This window comes from Dufourea novaeangliae, unplaced genomic scaffold (genome assembly GCF_001272555.1).
Source record: "Dufourea novaeangliae isolate 0120121106 unplaced genomic scaffold, ASM127255v1 scaffold8, whole genome shotgun sequence".
Lineage (NCBI taxonomy): Eukaryota > Metazoa > Arthropoda > Insecta > Hymenoptera > Halictidae > Dufourea > Dufourea novaeangliae.
Genome location: NW_015373923.1, coordinates 7,632,384 through 7,641,899, shown reverse-complemented (window position 1 = coordinate 7,641,899; position 9,516 = coordinate 7,632,384). Strand labels below are relative to the sequence as shown.

Genomic DNA, 9,516 nt, shown 5'->3' with positions numbered 1-9,516 from the left:
TATATACGAAATGTAAAATATGTCACAAACTGCAAATTTTCTCTCGACCTATAACAAAATTATTTCTGTTCATTAACACGAACCAATTTTCAGTGGGATAAGAGTCAAACTTAACATCGCTTGAGTAAAAAATACGTTTTCAATTTCTAACTGGGCGGGCCGGAGAATTTGAATATATGGCTGTGCACCTCGACGACAAGCATGCGTAGACGGGTGCATAACATAAGGAGCCGCAGCGTGCACGGTGGCGCTAACTTCGGATATCGATTTTGGTCCAGTAGGATGCAGAAAGCTTGTATTCCATTAATTCGGTTTCTCTCTATTGTTCAACAAGGAATTCATTTCCCGTTTTAAACGTTCTCCTGACGTAATAATGTCAGGTCGTGGAACCGTGGTGTATTCTGTCAGAGGGTAAACGTTCGTCGTTTTTGTATTGGGAGTGGTCGTAACCGTCTCGCCCCTGTACAGATTTGTAAACAGTTGGGCTTAAAATGCGAATATCAGTGCTCGGTATTCTTTTCAATTATATTAGCATCGTGTACGGTAAGTCCGCCGCTGTCTCATATTAGACAAAATACAGTGGTCATTCAACATTCATAAAATTTTGTTTCTCCTTTTATGGGACGTATTGTTGTTCCCTGTCAACGAAATTATTAGACTCTGTTTTATCTCGCAGTTGGAAATTTAGTTAGGAAACTTATGGAATTTCTTGTAGGAGCCGCGGGATTGAAAACTTACGAGGCGAATCCGGATACAAAGAGGCTTTACGATGACCTACTGTCCAATTACAACAGACTCATACGTCCTGTTATCAATAACACCGAAACCTTAACGGTTTGGCTCGGCCTAAAACTGTCACAGTTAATCGAAATGGTAAAAAAAATTGTTTTGACACTCCTTCTCCTAGAATAATATGGTTTTTACTGAATAACTTTTTATTTTATTCATAGAACTTGAAAAATCAAGTGATGACCACGAACGTCTGGGTAGAACAGGTATGACTCACTTAATCGATCTCCTGTTAGAAATCGTAGTGTAATTATCAAAGATCAGTGTAACGTATAAATAAGACATACATTTGTTATTTAATATTAAATGTGTTGTATTGTTGTTTCATAGAAATGGTTTGACTATAAATTACGATGGGATCCAGAGGAATACGGTGGCGTTGAAATGCTTTATGTGCCTTCCGAAAATATTTGGCTGCCGGATATCGTGTTGTACAACAAGTAAAAAACATTTTCTTCTCTTACGTATTTCATTTACTTGCTATGAACAAATCGATGCAGCATATAATTAATTATTTATATAATAAGTCCTTTAAAAATATTCGTATACAAGAACTTCAAAATACTCAGATAGCACATAACGCCCAATGACGCCTTAACGACGACTTAAAGATGCCTTAGACTTAAAATAGCCGTAAAATGGGCGTCTTTGAGGCGTCATGTGCTATCTGAGTAATGCCCACCATAATTCGGCTACTATAAAAATGTAACTGGAGAAATAACGCGACCAAAACTTTGTAATTTTGTGTCTCAGCGCCGACGGAAATTACGAAGTGACGCTCATGACAAAAGCAACGTTGAAGTACACCGGCGAGGTCTCTTGGAAGCCTCCAGCGATTTATAAATCTTCATGCGAGATTAACGTCGAATACTTTCCGTTCGACGAACAATCCTGCATCATGAAATTCGGTTCGTGGACGTACAACGGTGCTCAGGTTACAACTTTGAAATTAACCCTTAACACATTCGCTGCGTTTTACCAAATAAACGTTCGAATATTTACAGTATATATTTTTTCAACTAAAGTAACGTAATAATCAATTTATTACAGAACTATCGTTCGACTTGCGTTCATAGTTGTTGTATCCTAAATTTAATTATTATAAAAAAAAATTAATTTGATTACTAATTAAACGTAAAAATAGGTGAAAACGCCGCAATAGGTGACGCCAACAATTTTAAATTATCGGAAACGTGGATTGGCACGCTCCGCAGCGAACAAAATAGATAATATTAATATAAACAACGATTTGTAAAGACTTTTACCAACAGGTAGATCTGAAACATATGAAACAAGAACCTGGTAGCAATGTGGTGGAACGGGGAATCGATTTAAGCGACTTCTACTTGTCAGTAGAATGGGACATTCTGGAAGTGCCAGCATCCAGAAACGAAGAATATTATCCGTGTTGCACAGAACCGTACTCCGGTGAGGAAGTTTTCGATTGCTGGATCCCATTTTCCCAAGTTCTCGATATCCAAGTAATCAGACACTCGAGTAACAATTTATAAAATTGAATTTATATTGAGCAAAATTCGAAGAACCTTTTTATCTTTAGATATTAATCTTTGATCCTTAATGAATCATATGGACCACCGTGTGTATATAAAACTAAAAACACGTAATTGTATTTACTTGACAGACATCACATTCAACATTACAATGCGAAGAAAAACGTTATTCTACACGGTCAACCTCATAATCCCATGTGTGGGTATTACGTTCCTTACAGTTCTTGTTTTTTACTTGCCAAGTGACTCGGGCGAGAAAGTAAGTAAATGTTTCAAAAAATTAAGAAGAACAATTTTCTTTCTGCGCATATTAATCATTAAAGTTTCACTGTCACAGGTATCACTGTGTTCTTCCATCCTTCTCTCGCTTACGGTGTTTTTTCTACTGTTAGCCGAAATTATACCACCGACATCCTTGGCCATACCACTTTTAGGGAAATACTTGCTGTTCACCATGATATTGGTCACTCTGTCGATATGGATCACTGTATGCGTCTTAAACGTTCACTTCCGGTAGCTATCACAAGCGACAAGACTGTAATTCAAATAACCGATTGTCTCGTGGATCTGATTTTGCAAGTACCGATACTCGTTAACTAACAAGGAAACATCCCGAACCCGGAAATTCAAAAAATTCTGAAACTTTGTGAATATGTAGGGGACTTCCTTCTGATTACAACACAATTTTTGTTTGCTGCCCAAATTCACTCTAAGGGGGTGAAATTAATCCCTGAATATTCGGCTATTTTTCCGATTTTGTGTTATAACTCGCGAACTGTAAGAAATAGAAAAAAGTTTCAAGACAAAAATTACTTCTTTTAATTAGATCTATCAAATGATCGAAGATTTGCTAATTGTTTAAACAAATAGAAAAAAAGTTATATTTAATAGATCTAATTAAAAGAGGTACCTTTCCTCTTGAAACTATTTTTCTATTTCTTACAGTTCGCGAGTTATAACACAAAATCGGAAAATAGCCGAATTTTTAGGGGTTAATTTCACCCCCTTAGAGTCGATTTGGGCAGCAAACAAAAATTGCACTATAATTAGGATGAAATCCCCTATATATTCACAAAGTTTCAGAATTTTTTTGAATTTTCGGGTTTAGGATGTTCCCTTGTAAATACGTTAAATAGTTTGTAAACCCAAATCTCTTGAAGATTTCTCGAACCATTAATGACTTGAGTACTCTGGATCCATGATGCATCGGAACAGTTTGACTTACACCACGCGACAACCATGAAAAATATCTCTTCCTGTCAGGATCAATTGATTAATTGCTTTGAAAATTCGAACTTTTTTTTTACAGATCCCCGTCCACGCACAATATGTCACCATGGGTAAGACAACTATTCCTAAATTGGATGCCTCGGGTCCTAATGATGCGTCGCACGCCATATTCAACTCCGGAATACGATGACACATATATGGATAGTGGTTATACCAACGAAATAGATTTTAGGTAATTATTTCCATATTCGTTAAATACTTAATATACAGTAACCATAAATTTGTCTTTTTACGACAGTATTAGCGACTACCCGCTAGAATTGAAAGGAAGTCCAGACGGATTCGAAAGCGTCACCTCTCAATACAAAAATATAAGAGAGGATGACGCCCGGCATTTTCCACACGCATCAGGTAAACGTTATTGCGCCGTAGAAAAATTTCATTTATTAACTTTATCATAATATAATGCTGCACGATTGTTCGTACGTGCACTTATGAATTCGTGCATGAGTTTACAGTATCTCTTCATTTTACCGGAAATATTCGTGCGACAGTAATGAAAATGAACGAATGTGTGTTAGGAATTAGCGCTATCGTTGCAATTCACAGATACAACAAGACACAAATCGGTCGTGAAATAATGTCATTTAAGACTGCGGGTACATTATACGTTAACAATGGAAATATGATTACAGTTACCGATAGCGAAAATACAATGCCAAGACACTTATCTCCGGAGGTCATATCAGCCCTGAAGGGTGTGCGTTTTATTGCTCAACATATAAAAGATGCGGACAAAGATAATGAAGTGAGTCAACTTAGTGTATGATTTTGTTTAGCGTTCAGTTACTTTACTTTTGATACTTTCTTGTTTAATACCGATTCAATTTCAAACTCCGTTCGATGAATCCTTAATGAATAATTGTTAATAAATAAATCCATGTTTTTTGATAAATTCTCTGTTTTTGTTTCTTTACACGTCCAGGTCATAGAAGATTGGAAATTCGTAGCCATGGTATTGGACAGACTGTTCCTTTGGGTTTTTACATTAGTGTGTATCGGTGGAACGCTTTGTATAATATTTCAAGCTCCTAGTTTATATGATACAAGAGAACCTGTGGACCAACAACTCTCTGGAATATCACTTCGAAATTACATGTATCCGAACGTAACAACCGTTGTGCCAAAGGAATAAACTTTGACGCCTAACAAACGCCAAATTTATCTGTACGAAACAACGATGTTACATTGTTAATCTTCTATTTGTATCAATTTTTCGCATTTTATTTCTTAACATAATGTTGACTTTTATAAAAAAAAAAAAGAAGATCCACCATCAATATAGACTATGCAATTTTATTAACCCTGATCAATTAGAGTATCTTAATAAAGAATCAACATTTGGAGAAAAACAATATTCAGATTTATTTAGATTAAATAGATCCTAACACCTTATATCTATCAAGATTAATAAATGCTTTAGCTGCAAAAGAAATAATGATTTTATTCTTTCTACTGAGACATAATGTAATGATTTTTCTATAATTCTAAAAAGATGTATTAAAATATTTGTCTTCCATATATTCGTATATATATTATATTATACATATATATATATTCATGGTAGAGTAGAATGTTTACCTGTTGTAACTGATAAAATCAACATATTCTCTTGCTCATTTTCTGTCCACTTCTCTTTGAGTACCAAAAGTAAAAACATCACGAACTCACTTACACTAATCCTTATAATAACGTTTCACTTCGATAATCACAGAACTAACGAACTTTTAGTTTTTTGTTCTGTACACGTCTCATGTATTCATTCAAAATTTGGCAATATTATTTTAGAAATAAATATAAAAAAATTCCTTTATTCTAAATCAATTATCATCAACTCTGGCGATTCACTTGTACTACTAATAGAGCTGGTTTGCGACTTTTTTGGAGACGATGTACCAGTAGCTAGTTTCTTTGTACTCTGTGTCGGTGTAGTATGTTCCTCGTCGTCATCGCTGTCTGATATTAAGTCAATAACAACAGCTCGTTTCTTTTCCTTTGGAGGTGCAGGATTGGTTTCGTCTGAACAATTATATAACAATATTATACATATAAAATAATAACGTTTCGATTAATAAATATAACAAACAAATGGTTCAATTGAAACTTTATACAAGCACGTTTATTTTTGCACGTATACATAATAAAGCAAGATATCTCACCAAGGTCTACTGTATCGACGTCGATCTTATGCTCTTGTGAATTCGTAACTACTTTTGTTTCGGTCTTGTCTTTATCCTTTTCTTTCTTCAATACCAAATTCTCCCAAGAACCATCTTGCAACAATTGAATTTCATTCACATCCGGTAATAACTTCTTGGAATTTAATACTTCTTGAAAATATCCGTCGATAACAAGCGTATCATACAACGCCGGTTTATCGCAAACCGGACAATTCCATGTGGCTTTTCTTTCGTTCATTTGAAGAAACAACGACGCGTCAAAACACTGTAAATGCGAACACGTTGATGCACGACACGGCGTAGCCATTCGCATTTTTCCTAGCGGACATGCCAATGACACTCTAAGCGACGTTGTCGCTATTTCGCTGTCTGCATCTTCGTTAAGTTTTTCTTTAACTACAGGAAAAGTCATTCCACCAAAATAATTACTTGCTTTCAACAATGGATAATCTTTGAAGACGTGCTACGATTACTTACTTAAACCTCTTGTGTAGTCCGAATGTCGAACACCTCTACTTTTTAATCTCGATAATAACTCTGCACTAGAAAGCTTTCTAACTAAATATATGGCAATTGCATAACGTCTACCATAATCAGCCGACCATGTAACATGAATTTGATTTGCTACAGTTGGTGATAATTTGACTAAAGGACTAATGTTAACAGGTCGTGGTGGTCTCTTTGGTTCTACTCCTGGTTTGTTTGTAGGTATTGGATTCTGAATAGAATAAATAAAAAATAATTAAACATTTTATTTTAAATGTGATATCGTTACTAGCTTACTTACAGGTAGCGGACATAACTTTCCATTAACTTTCACTGCAATACTGGGTGGAAAACAGTCTTCTTGTTCGCATGAAGTTTCTTGTAAACAAAATCGCATTTGTACCTGTAACAGAAAATCAATTGCAAAAACATCAGAAGGATGTATATGGTATTTTTACGTTACTAAGAAAGAAGCAAATTAGTTAAAAAATACCTGTACAATATAGTCCATTTTACTTCCTGCCCGACAATCCCGTGCACTAGCTATATCTGTTGATTGTTGTGGCGTTAAATGAAACATAAACGAGTTCTCTTGAAGTCTCATAGACCCTTGAGGCATTAGACTAGATGGCTTCAATAATTCACCCAGTAGATCATAGAATGGTAGTTTTTTTAACCTGACATCTGGATGAACAGGGTACTGATTTCTGGGCTGTATTTGTATCGGAGTTGGTAAAACTTTGGGTGGATATGGGTATGAATTAAAGGCGGCACTTGTTGTTTGCTAAAACATTCAAATTTTGAGGTGAGTTAGTAAAGAAGAACTTCTGACTAGGCCATAAAATATTTCTAAAACTAACCTGTGGAGTTACACTAGTATATCCTGTGGTCTGATACACAGGGTTGGTTCTGGGTGCTTGAGGTAACGATGCTTGATGTGCTGGAGGAAGGTCTTTCCCACTGGAAACTGCAGATTGTGACTGTTGCTGCTGACTGATTGCTTGCCTTTGTGTTAATTAAAAACAAGAGTATTATTAGATATAATTCATTTCAATATTTCATTGCAAGTCATATAGATTTACCTTGTGTAATAATTTCTGGAATGCATGTTTTGATCGATTTGAGGTTCCCCAGAACCAGCTGTTTGACCGTACATTTGATGTGCAGCCAATTGATCAGCTCTAAATAAGATTTCGAAAGAAGCATTAGAACAAATTATTCATGTTTGATATTCAAAGACATTTATAATACTCAAAGTATAATAATATGCCATAGTACATATAAAGAAAGAAACATAGTTTTCAGTTTGATACTGAAACGAACAAAGAAATTGGATATTTAAATACTTGTTAAATAATAACAATTTTTGAAACATAACAATTTTGAATGTATACTTGTATTGTCATTGATATTATACTCACTGTATGGTTTTATATAGTTCACGTATTTTGAGTTGTACAGGATGGGATCTCAAACGTAACAATTCTAGTGCACGTGTTTGCAACTCTGTTTTTCTACCTGATTTATTTCTACCAGCAAAACCAAGAAGCATCTGAAGTTCAGACACTCGAAAACTCAATACCATATTCTGTAATCACAAAATTAAAATATTCATGTATTCAAAATACTGTATATGCAATTTTCCTAAAGTTTTTACATGGTAAAGAAATGTAATAAATTACAGAAAGAAATAAACGTACTAATGAATAGAAAATTGATCTTCAAATACATTGTTAGTTTTACTCAAGTAGCTGATAAATATATTTTTTTACACTATGTCGATTTTTACAAACAATTGTAAAAATACAAAATAAAATTCAAAATACCAGGCATAAAAATCATACTTCAAGTTTTCTAATCTACAAAAACGAAATTGTTTCACCAATACCCATATTGTATTAGGACAAACACATCATACAATAAAAAAACTAGTTTTTATACTTTTGATGATACATGTATATATATACAACAAAACATATAATTTTTCATAACACTTTATCAAAGTAGTGAATAGGAAATAACGATAACCGTTTAAAAATATTTCGAATGGAAAGAGGTATAAGTTAAGGTTACCTATGATTGTGAAGATATTGTTTGTCTTTAGAGCCATTATGCGTCATGTAGAACATGGTTACGCACAAAATGTAATTATAGAGAACAGTTTTCTAATTGATTGCAATATTTCACGATGAAAAGAAAGTAATCATTACAACAATGGTGTCAAACTTATACGACAGTGTATTAAGCGTCTGTTAATACAATTCACTGACGCGAATCGTATTTCGCTGATAACTAGGATATCACCACGCAAATTCACAATGCAGACCTGCCGACTTTTCTCTAAAATTTCACACGTAATGTAACTGCACTGTACCACTTTTAATACTTCACTCACCTCTAATTCTTTGGTCTCCGCCATCTTCTTGGACGATTTTTTTTGCGAAGCCGTTTTGCCTATATTATTTCCAACTTTTGACAGAAAAATTCTCCTACCCGTTTGTTATTCGAGTTGTTCGTATCACGACTCGTCTCTATATTTTCCTCACTTTTTAAACGCAGCTACCGAATAATACCCCTTAATGGCGCGAAATTAATATCTATGTTCTAATTTTAGGATCGTTCTGAAAAATCTGGCTTTCACAGGAAAACGTAATTCTTTGATAAAATTTTCTATTCAACCGCATAAGATGAAGCAAATATCGATATTCGACACTTCGTTCGTTCGAAATGCGAAAAAGGATTTTCCAAGATGGCTGCCTACACTGGATTTGCAGCTTACTTGAATTTATATAATTCGTTAAATACAAAAAATTAGGGTAGTTTCTTTAGTGGATATTGTTTAGTTTTTTTTTGTAATACGTTAAAGGAAATACTCACATCTTACTTTAAAGTTGTTCATTTAAATTCTCTTTATATTTTTCACGTTTTCATTGAATTTACACAATAACGAAAATCTTTACGTGCTTTTACTGGTTATGTTGCATCTAATCAATTGCATGCATCGTACCAAGTATTTTACATTCTATTATTAATTAACAGAACATATATACGAATATACATGAATAAAATACAATCCAATCAATCGGTGAACTTTTAGAAGTATAAAGTAGTATTTAAATATTACAATGAAATTTTGTTTAAACACATATTACAACAATAAAACACTGTCGTACATTGGAAACCCGAATTGACTCGAATACACAATGCAACATAAAACCAGAACATTTTGCGGTAGTTTTATCTTTAGTGATATAGATAAT

General features: G+C 34.1%; 2 protein-coding genes across 4 annotated transcripts; one reads left to right on the top strand and one right to left on the bottom strand.

The window, feature by feature from the left end:
• Positions 1-491: 491 nt before the first annotated feature.
• On the top strand, positions 492-4,817 carry LOC107194888 (acetylcholine receptor subunit beta-like 2). The gene is made up of 12 exons (XM_015584600.1): positions 492-543; positions 716-873; positions 951-995; positions 1,120-1,229; positions 1,543-1,723; positions 2,061-2,217; positions 2,432-2,559; positions 2,638-2,813; positions 3,610-3,762; positions 3,829-3,941; positions 4,226-4,338; positions 4,516-4,817. Exons 1-12 carry the CDS (start codon positions 492-494, stop codon positions 4,723-4,725), a joined length of 1,596 nt encoding a protein of 531 aa, XP_015440086.1. The 3' UTR covers positions 4,726-4,817.
• Positions 4,599-8,750, bottom strand: LOC107194886 (E3 SUMO-protein ligase PIAS3). Of its 3 annotated transcripts, none has more exons than XM_015584599.1 (9): positions 8,652-8,750; positions 7,339-7,437; positions 7,117-7,261; positions 6,750-7,040; positions 6,558-6,659; positions 6,248-6,488; positions 5,750-6,166; positions 5,172-5,609; positions 4,599-4,645 (listed from the first exon to the last, which is right to left on the bottom strand). In XM_015584599.1, exons 2-8 carry the CDS (start codon positions 7,410-7,412, stop codon positions 5,401-5,403), a joined length of 1,479 nt encoding a protein of 492 aa, XP_015440085.1. In that variant the 5' UTR covers positions 7,413-7,437; positions 8,652-8,750; the 3' UTR covers positions 4,599-4,645; positions 5,172-5,400. The 3 variants fall into 3 exon arrangements, with proteins under 3 accessions (XP_015440085.1, XP_015440084.1, XP_015440083.1); XM_015584598.1 differs by lacking the exon at positions 8,652-8,750 and adding an exon at positions 8,330-8,425; XM_015584597.1 differs by lacking the exon at positions 8,652-8,750 and adding an exon at positions 7,678-7,841.
• Between the last annotated feature and the right edge of the window lie 766 nt (positions 8,751-9,516).